Genomic DNA, 15,923 nt, shown 5'->3' with positions numbered 1-15,923 from the left:
TTTGTAAACGCTATAACTTTTACCCAAACCATTTTTTTTTTACCCAAACATTTTTTTTTTATCAAAGACATGTAGAACAATAAATTTAGAGCAAAATTTATATATGGATGTCGTTTTTTTTGCAAAATTTTACAACTGAAAGTGAAAAATGACATTTTTTTGCAAAGAAATCGTTAAATTTCGATTAATAACAAAAAAAAGTAAAAATATCAGCAGCAATGAAATACCACCAAATGAAAGCTCTATTAGTGAGAAGAAAAGGAGGTAAAATTCATTTGGGTGGTAAGTTGCATGACCGAGCAATAAACGGTGAAAGTAGTGTAGGTCAGAAGTGTAAAAAGTGGCCTGGTCTTTCAGGGTGTTTAAGCACTGGGGGCTGAGGTGGTTAAAAAAGTGGGTTTTGGAAATTTTCTTAAAATTTTTTAAAATTGCTTCTAAAATTCAAAGTCTTCTAAATGTCCCAAAAAAATTAAATGTCATTTACAAAATGATACCAACATAAAGTAGACATATGGGGAATGTAAAGTAATATCTATTTTATGAGGTATTACTATCTGCCTTAAAGGGGTTGTCAAAGTTATATATATTTATTCTAATGTGCCTTATATCATCCTAAACAATGCTTTTGTAAATTACTTTATATTTCCTTGTGGTCCTGTTTCACCCAAAGCGCTGCGGGTCACGTGACTCCAGACATCATCTACCAGGCTCCTGTGGTGACGTTTCGTGTACAAGCTTATCCCTACCTGCGGGAGGGGCCCGGCGCTGTACACGAAACGTGCCCGCCCCTCTCCCAACAGCTTGTTGCCGGCCGGCTCCTATCAGGAATCGAGCATGCGATTCCCGTCACAAGTGATCCGGCCCATAAGCCCCCCAGACAGATGCACATTGGTAATTTTATTTGCATATAAGAATATTTATATATATATATATATATATATATATGGGGAAGGGCTGCGTAGATTGCTCACACCCACAAATATTCATGAGGGAGAGCTCAATGATTGTTATTCGCCCCAACAGCATGTAAACAAAGGAGGCACTATGCAAAAGGTATTTTTTTTCTTTATAAATCATGCTTAACCCCTTCAACCCCGGGCCTGTTTTCACCTTCCTGCCCAGGCCATTTTTTGCAAATCTGACATGTGTCACTTTATGTGGTGATAACTTTAAAACGCTTTTACTTATACAGGCCATTCTGAGATTGTTTTCTCGGCACATATTGTACTTCATGACAAGGGTAAAAATAAGTAAAAAAATAAATAAAAAATTTTTATTCATAAAAAAAATACCAAATTTACCCAAAATTTAGAAACATTAGCAAATTTCAAATTCTCTACTTTTATAATAGATAGTAATACCTTCAAAAATAGTAATTACTTTACATTCCCCATATGTCTACTTCATGTTTGGATCATTTTCAAAATGACATTTAATTTTTTGGGGACGTTACAAGGCTTAGAAGTATGGAAGCAAATCTTTAATTTTTTCGGAAAATTTCCAAAACACACTTTTTAAGGACCAGTTCAGGTCTGAAGTCACTTTGCGAGGCTTACATAATAGAAACCACCCAAAAATGACCCCATTTTAGAAACTAGACCCCTCAAGGTATACAAAACTGATATTACAAACTTTGTTAACCCTTTAGGTGTTCCTCAAGAAATGATGGAAAATGGAGATGAAATTTCAGAATTTCACTTTTTTGGCAGATTTTACATTTGAATCCATTTTTTCCAGTAGCAAAGCAAGGGTTAACAGCCAAATAAAACTCAATATTTATTATCCTGATTCTGCTGTTTACAGAAACACCCCACATGTGATCGGAAACTGCTGTACAGGCACACGGCAGGGCGCAGAAGGAAAGGAACGCCATATGGTTTTTGGAAGGCAAAGTAGGCTGAACTGGTTTTTAGATGCCATGTCCCATTTAAAGCCCCCTTGATGCACCCCTACAGTAGAAACTCAAAAAAGTGACCACATTTTGGAAACTACGGGAAAAGGTGCCAGTTTTATTGGTACTATTTTGGGGTACATGATTTTTTTATTGCTCTATATTACGTTTTTTGTGAGGCAAGGTAACAAAAAAAATTGATGTTTTGGCACCGTTTTTATTTTTAATTTTTACAGCGTTTACCTGAGGGATTAGGTCATGTGACTTTATAGAGCAGATCGTTACACACGTGTCAATACCTAATATGTCTACTTTTCTTATTTATTTAAGTTTTACACAATAGCAGCATTTTTGAAACCGAAGTAATGATATTTTAGTGTCTCAGTCTGAGAGCCATAGCTTTTTTATTTTTTGACCAATTCTCTCAGGTAGGGTCTAATTTTTGCAGGATGAGGTGACGGTCTGATTGGTACTATTTTAGGGGGCATATGCCTTTTGGATCACTTGCTGTTGCAATTTTTGTGATGTAATGTGCCAAAAATAGCTTTTTTTTTTTACACAGGTTTTCTTTTTTTTTTTTTACGGTGTTCACCTGAGTGGTTAGGTCATGTGATATTTTTATAGAGCTGGTTGTTACGGATGTGGCGATACCTAATATGTATTTTTTTTTTTTATGTATTTCACTTTAGCACAATAATAGCAGTTTTGAAACAATTTTTTTTTGTATACTTAACTTAAGGGGTTATATAATATTTTAGTGTCTCCATGTTCTGAGAGCTATAGTTTTTTTTTTTTTTTTGGCGATTGTCTTAGGTAGGGGCTCATTTTTTGCGGGATGAGGTGACGGTTTTATTGATACCATTTTGGGGGGCACACACCTTTTTGATCGGTTGGTGTTGCACTTTTTGCGATGTAAGGTGACAAAATGGCTTTTTTTTACACTTTTATTTTTATTTTTTATGTTGTTTATCGGACAGGGTGGATCATGTAATATATTTAAAGAGCCGGTTATTACGGACGCGGTGATACCTAATATGTGTGTTTTTTTAATTTTTTTATTATAAAATAAGGGAAAAGGGGCGTTTTTTTCTTTTTTACTTTCTTAATTTTATTAAAAACACTTTTTTTTTACTTTACTTTATTTATGACATTCACTTTTGGGGGTCTGATTCCCTCTGCAATGCATTACAATACATCTGTATTGTAATGCATTGCCTGTTAGTGTATGACACTGAGTCATACACTAACAGGTTGCCTAGGAGACCAAGCCTGAGGCTGGATCTCCTCGGCACCCGTGGAAGGCAGGTCCCGATGCCGTGCAAGGCATTGGGCAGCCTCTGCACAGCATCAGGCTGCCTTGTGTCGCATCGGGTCCCCGCCACAGCAGCGCGGGGACTCGATGCTCTCCTTCACCCGACACAAACCTCTTCTATGTCGCGGTCAGCGCGGACCGCGGCATAAAAGGGGTTAATCCGCCGGCATCGGCTTTTACAGCGATACCGGCGGATACAGCAGGGGCCCGGCTACCACGGACTGCCGGGCCCCTGCAGTAATCACGCGCGCAACGCTCCGGTGCTCGCGCGATCACTATGACATACTATTACGTCAAATTGCGGGAACCCAGTGGTTCCCATGACGTAACAGTACGTCAAAGGTTAGGAAGGGGTTAACTCATGTATATGTAAGTCTGGGTGAGTTTTGTAATGTTTTGTTTTTTCCCCCCATAACTTGGATAACCCCTTTAAAAGCAGAGAAATTAAAATTTAGAAAATTGCTAATTTTTTTTTGCTTGGATACGTAAAACTATTACAGAGTTATTACCACATAATGTGACATATGTCAGATTTGCAAAAATCGGCCTGGGATTTAAGGTGAAAAGTGGCTCGGTACTAAAGGGGTTAAAGGGGCTCCGTCACCTCCTTTTCACTTATACTTCTGGCAGTGTTCTTCTGTGCACCAAAACAGCATCGTAAACATACCTTTATTAGCATTCATGTGGGTTGCTTGCAGCATAAATTGATTGTTGTTAAAAAAAGATTAGGCCTCATGTGCCCAGGGGGGCCTTATCCATTGTGCATGTGCCCAAGCCCCCTTGTCAAGACCTGCTCCATCTCTCTTGAGGGGCTGCGGAACGGAACTATGGATGCGGACCGCACACGATGTGCTGTCGGCATCTTTTGCGGCCCCAATGAAATGAAGGAGTCCGCACCCGATCCGCAAGAGGCGGACCCGTTCATAAGATCATCTGAATGAGCACTTACTCTTCTTCTGACGGATCTGTGGCACACTGCATGCGCATTACAAGCAGTGAAGCCGAGGACCACAGCGGTGTTTGTAACGCACAAGTGCTGGACAGCATTTCACAGAGGGAAATGAATGACATTGCAGGAAGAGGGGAAGGGCGTTAGAAATTAGGGTAGGAGCTATGGATAAGCCCCACTCCGAGGCACTTGGGGCCTAACTGCATAGCAAATAAAGGTCGTCTTATGCCGCAAGCAAAGCGCACAAACACTAATTAATAAAAGGGCGTTACAAATGCTGCTTAGGTTTACAGCAGAATGTCAGCAGAAGCCTAAGGCCTCTTTCACACGGGCGTTGCGGGAACATGTGCGATTTTTCCGCGCGAGTGCAAAACATTGTAATGCGTTTTGCACTCACGTGAGAAGAATCGCGCATGTTTGGTACCCAAACCCGAACTTCTTCACAGAAGTTCGGGCTTGGGATCGGTGTTCTGTAGATTGTATTATTTTCCCTTATAACATGGTTATAAGGGAACATAATAGCATTCTGAATACAGAATGCATAGTAAAATAACGCTGGAGGGGTTAAAAAAAATATATATAATAATTAAACTCACCTTAGTCCACTTGATCGCGCAGCCCGGCTTCTCTTCTGTCTCCTTCTTTGCTGATTGCAGGAAAAGGACCTGTGGTGACGTCACTCCGGTCATCACATGGTCCATCACCATGTTAAAAGATCATGTGATGGATCATGTGATGACCAGAGTGACGTCACAACAGGTCCCTTTCCTGCACACAGTTCCGGTGAAGAACCGGGCTCTCCATAGGGCTGCCAGGCGGAGACTTCCGCCCAGCAGTGAGCCCGATGACATCACCGGTACTGATAGTAGGGCTTTAGCGCTGCACTAGCTTGTAAAATGACTAGGGCAACGCTAAAGCCCGCCCATCAGAGCAGGTGACGTCACCAAACACACTGCTGGGTGGAAGCCTCTGCCCGGCAGTGTGTTATTGTAAATAAAAGGGTTAATTCCTCTTACCAGTAATTGGATTTTTCAATAGCCTCCACAACGCCACTCTCAGGAGGGTGTCCCCGCCTCCCCAGGACAGGAAACAACGTAGAAGCTTAAGTTTAAAAGGCCCCCTCCCTTTACCTACTTCAGTTAATGACATAGGACTTGTTAGTAGAGCAAGAAGTGTATTGAATATTTAAAAATATAACAACATAATTTACATAAGGGTTGGGAAACTCCAGTGCCCTTGTGGAGGCTATTGGAAAATACAATTACCGGTAAAAGTAATTAACCCTTTTACCTGGCGCCTTCACAACAGCACTCTCAGGAGTAACAGAGAAACAAAAGTCTATTAGGGTGGGACTACCGCAGATAATACTTTTCTGCCAAAATATAAATCATAGTTATGGAGTACATCCAACTTACAGTGTTTGAGAAAAGTACTTGGGTTTGCCCACGTGGCTGCCCTGCATATCAGTTCCACAGACGCAGATGCATTTTCTGCCCATGAGGCAGACACCGCCCTGGTGCAGTAAGCATTAATCCCTGTAGGGGGGAGTCAAGTCTTTGTGAAGATAGCAGAATTCGATGGTATTTCTGATCCACCGTGCGATGGTACTCTTGCTTGCTGCTGATCCTTTATGCTGACCTTGATATTGAAGAAGAAGGTGATCTGAGCTCCTGAACTCTTTGGAGACCTCCAGGTAGGTTAATATACACCGTCTTACGTCCAGGTTATGATACTTTTCCTCTATTTTTGACGATAGATTTGGGCAAAAAGATGGAAGGGATACCTCCTGCTGACGATGGAATTTGGAAATCACCTTAGGTAGAAACATAGGGGTATGTCTGAGAACAATACTGTCCTCCAACACGCTTCTGGCTGAAGTAATTGCCAATAAAAAGGTGGTTTTTAACGTTAAAAGTTATAGCGGGATAGTCTGTAAAGGTTCAAAGGGCACATCCATCAGAACTTCCAGCACTAGGTTCAAATCCCAAGGTGAAATAGTGCAATGAACAAACGGGAATTTTCTTGTTGCACCTTTTAGAAATCTCTTTATCAGAGGTAGATCTGCCAGCTTTAATTAGAAAAAAATTGTTTAGTGCCGAGATCTGCACTTTAAGGGTGCTTGGTCTGAGCCCCTTGTCTAAACCGGACTGAAGAAAATCCAATATAAGGGGAATGTCGGGATCTTGACTGAGATTCCATCAATCCCTCGCAAATATTAAGAAGGTTTGCCATGTTCTTGAATAGATTTTGGAAGTTATATGCTTTTTACTATATAAAAAAGAGTGGAAATTACCTGTTCTGACAGACCCTTTCGTTTTAGTAGAACTTGTTCAGTCTCCAGACTGTTAGGTGCAACTGGTATACACTTGGATGGGCCTTGACGCAGTAGACCTGGATAGGATAGAAGGGACTAGAATTCCCCCGCTGCCAAATCGAACAGGAGAGAAAACCAGGACCTTTTGGCCATGGGGTAGATCAGTATCAATTGCGCCTTTTCCTCCATTGCCTTCATCAATACCCTCGGAATTAGACTGAAAGGTGGGAAAGAGTAAGGCCCCTTTCACATGGGCGAGTATTCCGCGCGGATGCGATGCGCGAGTTGAACGCATTGCACCCGCACTGAATCCCGACCCATTCGTTTCTATGGGGCTGTTCACATGAGCAGTGATTTTCACGCATCACTTGTGCGTTGCCTGAAAATCGCAGCATGCTCTATATTCTGCATTTTTCACGCAACGCAGGCCCCATAGAAGTAAATGGGGTTGCGTGAAATTTCACGCACGGTTGCTAGGAGACGATCGGGATGGAGACCCGATCATTATTATTTTCCCTTATAACATGGTTATAAGGGAAAATAATAGCATTCTGAATACAGAATGAATAGTACAATAGCGCTGGAGGGGTTAAATTTAAAAAAAAAAAAAAATGTAACTCACCTTAATCCACTTGATCGCGCAGCCCGGCATCTCCTTCTGTCTTCATCTTAGCTGTGTGCAGGAACAGGACCTGTGGTGACGTCACTCCGGTCATCACATGGTCCATCACATGATCCATCACCATGGTAAAAAGATCATGTGATGGGTCATGTGATGACCGGAGTGACGTCACCACAGGTCCTGTTCCTGCACACAGCTAAGATGAAGACAGAAGGAGATGCCGGGCTGCGCGATCAAGTGGATTAAGGCGAGTTACATTTTTTTTTAACCCCTCCAGCGCTATTTTACTATGCATTCTGTATTCAGAATGCTATTATTTTCCCTTATAACCATGTTATAAGGGAAAATAATACAATCTACAGAACACCGATCCCAAGCCCGAACTTCTGTGAAGAAGTTCGGGTACCAAACATGTTGATTTTTCTCACGCGAGTGCAAAACGCATTACAATGTTTTGCACTCGTGCTGAAAAATCGCACATGTTCCCGCAACGCACTCGCACATTTTCCCGCAACGCACGTGTGAAAGAGGCCTAAAGAAGACCCTTTGGCCATGGGGTAGACAGAGCATCTACTATCAGAGGCTGATCCCAAACGGAGAGGGAACCAAATTTCTTGACCTGTCTGTTTATTCGATCCGGGAAAAGGTTATGATTGGGGTTCCCCACCTTTCTGATATTTGTTTGAACATTTCTGGGTCTAGCGACCATTCTTCTTCTTTCAGACTTTTCCTGCTGAGATAGTCTGCTACTGTGTTTTCCTTGCCTCTTAGATGAACTGCTGTCAGGGTTTTTAGGTTCTTTTTGGCCCAGAAAAAAAATCCTTCTTGAAAGATCTTGCAGTGCCTTGCTTTTTGCACCCCCTTGGCGGTTTAGATAAGCCACGGTAGTGTTGAAATCTTACGGTTAACTGTATTGAAATCTTACGGTTAATTGTAGAGAAAGTACAGTCGTGGCCAAAAGTTTTGAGAATGACAAAAATATTAGTTTTCACAAAGTTTGCTGCTAAACTGCTTTTAGATCTTTGTTTCAGTTGTTTCTGTGATGTAGTGAAATATAATTACACGCACTTCATACGTTTCAAAGGCTTTTATCGACAATTACATGACATTTATGCAAAGAGTCAGTATTTGCAGTGTTGGCCCTTCTTTTGCAGGACCTCTGCAATTCGACTGGGCATGCTCTCAATCAACTTCTGGGCCAATTCCTGACTGATAGCAACCCATTCTTTCATAATCACTTCTTGGAGTTTGTCAGAATTTGTGGGTTTTTGTTTGTCCATCCGCCTCTTGAGGATTGACCACAAGTTCTCAATGGGATTAAGATCTGGGGAGTTTCCAGGCCATGGACCCAAAATGTCAACGTTTTGGTCCCCGAGCCACTTAGTTATCACTTTTGCCTTATGGCACGGTGCTCCATCGTGCTGGAAAATGCATTGTTCTTCACCAAACTGTTGTTGGATTGTTGGAAGAAGTTGCTGTTGGAGGGTGTTTTGGTACCATTCTTTATTCATGGCTGTGTTTTTGGGCAAAATTGTGAGTGAGCCCACTCCCTTGGATGAGAAGCAACCCCACACATGAATGGTCTCAGGATGCTTTACTGTTGGCATGACACAGGACTGATGGTAGCGCTCACCTTTTCTTCTCCGGACAAGCCTTTTTCCAGATGCCCCAAACAATCGGAAAGAGGCTTCATCGGAGAATATGACTTTGCCCCAGTCCTCAGCAGTCCATTCACCATACTTTCTGCAGAAGATCAATCTGTCCCTGATGTTTTTTTTGGAGAGAAGTGGCTTCTTTGCTGCCCTTCTTGACACCAGGCCATCTTCCAAAAGTCTTCGCCTCACTGTGCGTGCAGATGCGCTCACACCTGCCTGCTGCCATTCCTGAGCAAGCTCTGCACTGGTGGCACTCCGATCCCGCAGCTGAATACTCTTTAGGAAACGATCCTGGCGCTTGCTGGACTTTCTTGGACGCCCTGAAGCCTTCTTAACAAGAATTGAACCTCTTTCCTTGAAGTTCTACGATGATCCTATAAATTGTTGATTGAGGTGCAATCTTAGTAGCCACAATATCCTTGCCTGTGAAGCCATTTTTATGCAACGTAATGATGGCTGCATGCGTTTCTTTGCAGGTCACCATGGTTAACAATGGAAGAAGAACAATGATTTCAAGCATCACCCTCCTTTTAACATGTCAAGTCTGCCATTTTAACCCAATCAGCCTGACATAATGATCTCCAGCCTTGTGCTCGTCAACATTCTCACCTGAGTTAACAAGACGATTACTGAAATTATCTCAGCAGGTCCTTTAATGACAGCAATGAAATGCAGTGGAAAGTTTTTTATGGGATTAAGTTAATTTTCATGGCAAAGAAGGACTATGCAATTCATCTGATCACTCTTCATAACATTCTGGAGTATATGCAAATTGCTATTATAAAAACTTAAGCAGCAACTTTTCCAATTTCCAATATTTTTGTCATTCTCAAAACTTTTGGCCATGACTGTAGTACTTTGTATACCGCCATGAGTTCTTTTAAATTAGAAGATGCTGCTGCCATTTTTTGACTCCAAACACCCTGTACTGCTTGACCTTGGGTGTGGCCTCCCCAACCTCGACCGCTGGCATCGGTTGTAATAACTATCTGATTTGTATGTCGCCAGAACATACCTTTTTGAAGATTTTTCTTTATTCTCCACCAAAGGAGAGACTGTTTTACTCTTAAGAGGGACTTTTTATTCTTTTGTCTAAAGTGTCCTGATTTCCATCCCAGGACTTTAGGAGGAACATCTGTAGTATCCTTGTATGATGCTGGGCCCACCTGACTGCAGGGATTGCGGAAGTTAAATGGCCCAACAGCATCATGATATCTCTGATGGACACTATTCTGGACTCGCAGAATAGATCCACCTTTTGAAAGAGAGAGGTTTGCTTTTCTTGCGGGAGGAAGGACATATGATTGTGGGAATCTAGCATGACTCCCAAAAATACCTTTTGTTGACTGGGAACTAGGTCTGACTTCTCTTCGTTTATCAACCAGCCTAGTTCCAGTAATTGTTCTTTCACAACCCGTAAATGAGCTTGGAGATCTTGCAGGGACGGAGCTGCCACCAGAAAGTCGTCCAAATATGGAACGATTAGTATTCCCTGGAGATGAAAAGAGCTCATTACTTCTGCCATAATTTTTTTTTAAACCCTGGGGACTGATGACAACCCGAAGGGAAGGGCCTGAAACTGGAAGTGATATTTTTGCCCCTTCAAAAGAAACACAATACTGAGATATTTTTGATAGTGTCTGTGTATGGGAACATGGTAATATGCGTCGAAGAGATCCATAGTTACCGTGTAGCAATCGCGACTGAAGAGATTTACTGTCGATTTTATGGTGTCCATTTTGAACTTCTTGTAAGATGTGTTTTTGTCACTTTTTTTAGGTTTATTATTAATCTGAAGGATTTGTTTGGTTTTTGGATGAGAAAGATGGGAGAATAAAATCCCGTTCCCGCCTGATCTCTTGGAACCGGGATTAAGACCTGTTTTTGTAGGAGAGAGCATATCTCGGATTCTAGAACCTGCTGTTTTTTCCTCTGAAGTAATGGTTTGTTGAGCGTGAAGTAATTTGGAGGAGGTGCACTGAACTCTAGTTTGTAGTCTTCTCTTATAGTGCCCATTACCCAGGAAGAGGTAGAAATATTGTCCCAGGCCGAGACAAATCTTGTTAGTCTGCCTCTTACCTGAAACCTGTAGTCATTGCAAGGGTTTTGCAGAGGTTTTTGGGGTAAATAGGAATCCCTCTTCCCTTCGCTCTAGAGGGCTGCCACTTTCCCAAGCTCTCTTTCCTCTTCTGATCAGATCTAGGATCCTTTTTTTACGAAAAGACTGTCTTTGTTGGAAAATTTTTAATCTGACGGGAAACCTTTTTTCTTGTCTGATGCCTTATCCAGTATATTGTCTAGGACAGGGCCAAAAATCTTATCCCCCTCACACGGGATGGAGCATAGACGACTCTTAGAACTGGCGTCCCCAAACCAAGACCTGAGCCATGTGGCTCTACGTGTGGCATTTGAAAGGGCAGAGGATCTAGCTGAGAGCTTCACCAGATCTGCCGAGGCATCAGACAAAAAATTTGAGGCCCGATTCAGAATGGGAATGGAGGCTAAAATTTCCTCTCTGGGGACAGCGGCTGCCAAGTGTTCCTCTAACTGGGTTAACCAGACTGACAATGATCTGGAGGTGCAGGTGGCCGCTATACTCGGCCTTAAGATAGCAGTGTTTGTTTCCCATACCTGTTTGAGAAGACCCTCACATTTTTTGTCCATATGGTCTTTTAAAAGGCCCATATCTTCAAAGGGTAGCAAGGTCTTTTTTGATATGCAGGCAACAGGGGCATCCATCTTGGGAGTCTTATCCCACAAAGCTGAGTCCGAATCTGCAAAAGGATATTTCCTCTTAAAGGCATTTGGGATTGCATTTCGCTTCTCAGGATCTTTCCATTCCTTAGCGATTAGCATTTTTATACTGTTATGAACGGGAAAAACCTTGCTACTCTTTTGACCCAGTGCCTGAAACATCCTATCTTGAATAGACTGGGGCTCTTTTACTTCCTCAATTTTCAAAGTGGCTCTCATAGTTTTCAATAATTTTTCTGTGTCCTCAGGGGTACAGAAGGGCTTCCCTGAATCATCCTCAGAAGACTCAGAACCTACATCTGAGAATATTTCCCCATCACCAGAGTCAGGTTCAACTTGGAATTCCGACGTCTGTGATCTTTTTGAGGTGGATGGTTGGTGGGAACATGGTAGTAGTCTTGCATCTATCACTGTCATTACTTCTTCCTTGATCATATTTCTTATAGATTCTAGGAAGGAAGGAGACTCTTTGGTCTCTACTTTGTCTGGGACAGAGCGCCTTTTTAGTCTGATGGCAGGGATTCTTTGCAGATTGCACATTTTTTCCGCCCCAATTCTCCTCCAGAGGATTCAATGGTGCTGGCCTCCCTGCCCTACAAGAAGATAATATAAATCAGGGCTAGTGGCCATAACTCTAACTTGGGACCAGCACCACACCAGTGGGGGGATAATTAAAATTGTGTCCCCCCCCCCCCCCCCTGTAGCAGGAGCAACACATGTAGCACAATATTTGGAAGGAGGCTTACTGGGCTCTGGGCGGCAGAAGGATCCACAGGCTTGCGGGACTCTGGCACATCCAGAGAAGCTGACATGCTGCACGTGTCAGGAAGACGCTAGTACTGCAGCGCTCCTTCCTGCCAACATCTCCCCTGATACCCGCCAGGCCTCTGACATCATGCGCTGACGGAAGTGACTAACAGAGGCCTGGCAAGCGGAACTCTCGGCCTGTTTGCACATACGCACGATCCCTCGTTCCCCGCCATGAGATGAAGCGGGGGAACGGATGCCCAGGGCTGCCTTCACTGAAGGGCTTATGCCTAAGGACGGGGATAGAGGCTTCAGACCCCTTCGGTGCCCGTCCTCTGCACCGGCTTTCGCAGGATGGGGCAATAGTAACAGGCCGTGCAGTAGTAACTTGGACTCCTGACACCACAGGAGCTGCTTCCAAGCGATCCCGAGGACAGGAAACAACAACTGAAGCAGGTAAAGGGAAGGAGCCTATTAAACTTGAGCTTCTGCGTTGTTTCCTGTCCTGGGGAGGCAGGGACACCCTCCTGAGAGTGCCGTTGTGGAGGCGCCGGGCAAAAGAGCCCTTGCCCTGCGCTATCCAGCAAAGGGCAAGGGAGAGCATCGGAGTATGAAATGCTCCGATGCTAACATCAGGGGGGCTGCCTGGGTGAAATTATGGGTATGTCCGGCCCTTCAGCTCTGAACCCGGACAACCCCTTTAACTGGTGCTGGGTCAGTGTTCTTAGCAGTAATCCCAAAAGATATCACAGTTAATCCATACAGACAGTGTACGGAAAGTGCCTTCTTCCTGATGACAACAACCAGAAGCCCATAGGAAAGATCAGAAAACAACCAGAAGTGTGGTCCTAATGATGATCGGCAGTTTATGTCTCATAGTGGTCCCATCTGATCACCACTCCGACAGCAATCACTGGGACACTGCTAGTTAGAGGGCCTTTACAGGATTTAGAAAAAAAGCACAGCACAGGTGCACGGTGTGGATGTATCCTTAGGGTCAGACGACATGGGGCGGTCGTGTTGCGGCCACGCTACAGTCAAGTACAGTGCAGTTGTACAAGCTGCAGTGGTCTCTAAACTAATTAGGACCACTTGTTTAGTCGGCCTGCATTGATAATGTTCTGCACGGCCACTGACAATGCAGACTGACGGTGCGGTCCTAAATAGAGCCCGCTGCAGCTTGTATTAGACCGCGTCACGGCCATGCTGAAACCTCAACATGACCGCACCGTGTGGTCATAATCTAAGGTGTTTGACAGAGGAAGGGAGTTCTCTGTATCACTGCAATGGAAGCGCAGGGGACCGATGCTTATTACCGTAATCCAAAAAGACCCCCAGCACAGACAATAATGCGCTGAAATAATATGTATTTCAAAGCACAGTAGACAAGATCATAGAACTGCTGCCTTAAATGCCACAGGAAGACAAAAAAAAAAAACTAAATGGTCCCCACCCCCCACAAAAAATATATATATATTTGGAAATGTTGCAATCGTTAAGACCCATAGAATAACGTTAAACAGCGGGGGTGCAAGTGTTGGATTATTTTGGATTCCCCCCCCAAAAAAAAAAATCATTACAAAAACTAAATCAATAAATTATATAAAAGTACTATCTATAAAAAAAACAACAACAACTGGCTGAACGTAGCAAACGTAGCAACGTAAAAAATGTATTTTTGTCCCCAACAAAGAATATTATGCAAAAGTAGTAAGGCTCCCTTCACACCTGCGGACGGCTGTGGACCCCGTCTGACTATACACCGCGCAGCGGTTTCTGTCCCGTCAATTCTCAGCGTATTTGTCGGGATCTCTGCTGGACCCCATTATAGTCAAAGGGGTCCGGTGGGCAGTATCCGGCAGATCCAGGCTGTTCTATGCTGAGAGAACTATATACCCTGTACTGATGTGTTATCTTTATTACCACATAGGAAACAGCCAACAGAAATGGCGCCCATCCCCAAATAATAAAGCCAATATCCGTGCCATATGTACCCAAAAATTGTATCATTGAAAAATGCAAACCCTCAAATAGCGATAACAGTGTTAAAATAAACTTCTGGATCTTGAAACTCAGATGAAAAAAGGACAAGTAAGGTGGGAGGTAGGTAGTCCTGCAGGTGAAGGTTAGCACTGACGGGACAGTCAGCACCGGTGACAGGACAGCGGTCACCACACCACTCAAACTTTCCCCAACTCCATCCCTGCCGCCAAATATGTCATAAGCCAGCGACGTCACGAGGCCCGTGTGACGTCACCGCCGCCGTCACTCACATGTTGGGGTTCCTGCGGAAAGCGCCAGTGATGTCCTTCACCACCCGCTGCACCAGCACCTCCACCTCCTCCTTCCATTCCGCCATCGCCGAGGCTACGGGCGGAGAATCATGCGCTTCCGGGTCAGCCTGACCCGCCTCCTGCGCCGGGGACTTAACCCTTTGGCGGCTACACAGCGCCGTCACCCGGTAACGGCGAATGCTGCATAGGAATACATGGCAGCTGCTGCAGGGGACAATAAAGGCACCTGGACCGCCATCTGTTCACACATGTGAATGCATCCATAGACCAGACGCATGCTTCTTCACCACACAGCTGTTTTCTGGAGATTGAGGTCCATGACCTTCTCGGTGTAGGACCTGTCTGCATTCCCCATGTAATGTCACTTGTGGACCCTCTATCCTTATGGCTCTATGTTGTGCCATTCCTCTATTATTCCTGCTAGAAGTTGGGAATGACGTGTTAGCGGGGTCCGGCTGAGTCTGACCAGTGGCAATGGGGAGCCAGTGAAGGGATTGGCAGAGGGGTAACTGGGGGAGTGGTGGATTAGTTGAGGTTAGATTGGAGGGGTGCAAGGCTGCTAGATGGAAGGCCACAGAGGAGGATGTTGCAGTAGTCCAGGCGGGAGATGATGAGGTCATGTACAAGCATGTTTGCAGACTCCTGGTTGATGAATGTGCGGATCTGAGAGATGGAGGCGTCAGGAGATGGAAAGGGCTTGGATGTGCGGTTTGAAGGACAGAGCAGAATCCGAGGTTACCCCAATGCAGCAAACTTGTGGGACTGGGCAGCGTGTGCAGTGACTGTGATAGGTCTGTTGGGGAAAGCCTGGCCCTGTAAACAGAAAATTCACACTTATCAGCTCGGCGGGGGTCTGACACCCAGGACCCCTGCCGATCAGCTGTACGAGGAGACGGCGCGCACAGTGTACACATGTCGTCTCCCGTCTCTCTTCCTGCTCACTGCTGTATGTCTATGGGACAGCAGACAGGAAGAGAAAAGGGAGATGGCGTGTGCACTGTGCGCAGCGTCTCCTCGTACAGCTGGTGTCGGACCCCGCCGAGCTGATATTGATGACCCATCCTGAGATGTTTTTTTCGTGACACGTTGTACTGTGTTCACTGATTACCTGTTTGTCTGCAAGCAAGTGTAATTACAACTCTGCCGTCCCATTCACTTCTTTCTTATTAAAGTGAATAGGCCAGAGCCGTCCCATTGAAGTGAATGGGACAGAGGAGCGGCAGTTACACTTGCTTGCCGCTGCATTGACGACAACGAGCAGGTAGACGGTGAAGAGAACACAGCGTACCCTGTGGGGAGCATAGCTTGAATGACCTATAGGCCCTACTCCAAACGTTCAGAGGATTTGACCTGCAGAATGATGTGACATCCCCAGAAGTGACCCT

The 15,923-nt window shown here is 44.3% G+C and overlaps 1 protein-coding gene across 1 annotated transcript in view; it reads right to left on the bottom strand.

Annotated features, from left to right (window-relative positions):
• Nucleotides 1–14,644, bottom strand: part of PTAR1 (protein prenyltransferase alpha subunit repeat containing 1) — a 109,458-nt gene extending 94,814 nt beyond the window's left edge. Inside the window, exon 1 of the mRNA XM_040417090.1 lies at nt 14,518–14,644. Within this exon, the coding sequence (XP_040273024.1) occupies nt 14,518–14,603 (86 nt within the window). The 5' untranslated portion in view covers nt 14,604–14,644. The remainder of the gene's footprint in view (nt 1–14,517) is intronic.
• Between the last annotated feature and the right edge of the window lie 1,279 nt (nt 14,645–15,923).

This window comes from Bufo bufo, chromosome 2 (genome assembly GCF_905171765.1).
Source record: "Bufo bufo chromosome 2, aBufBuf1.1, whole genome shotgun sequence".
Lineage (NCBI taxonomy): Eukaryota > Metazoa > Chordata > Amphibia > Anura > Bufonidae > Bufo > Bufo bufo.
The sequence above is the reverse complement of the archived record's forward strand: the minus strand, read 5'-3'. Positions and strand labels throughout refer to the sequence as shown.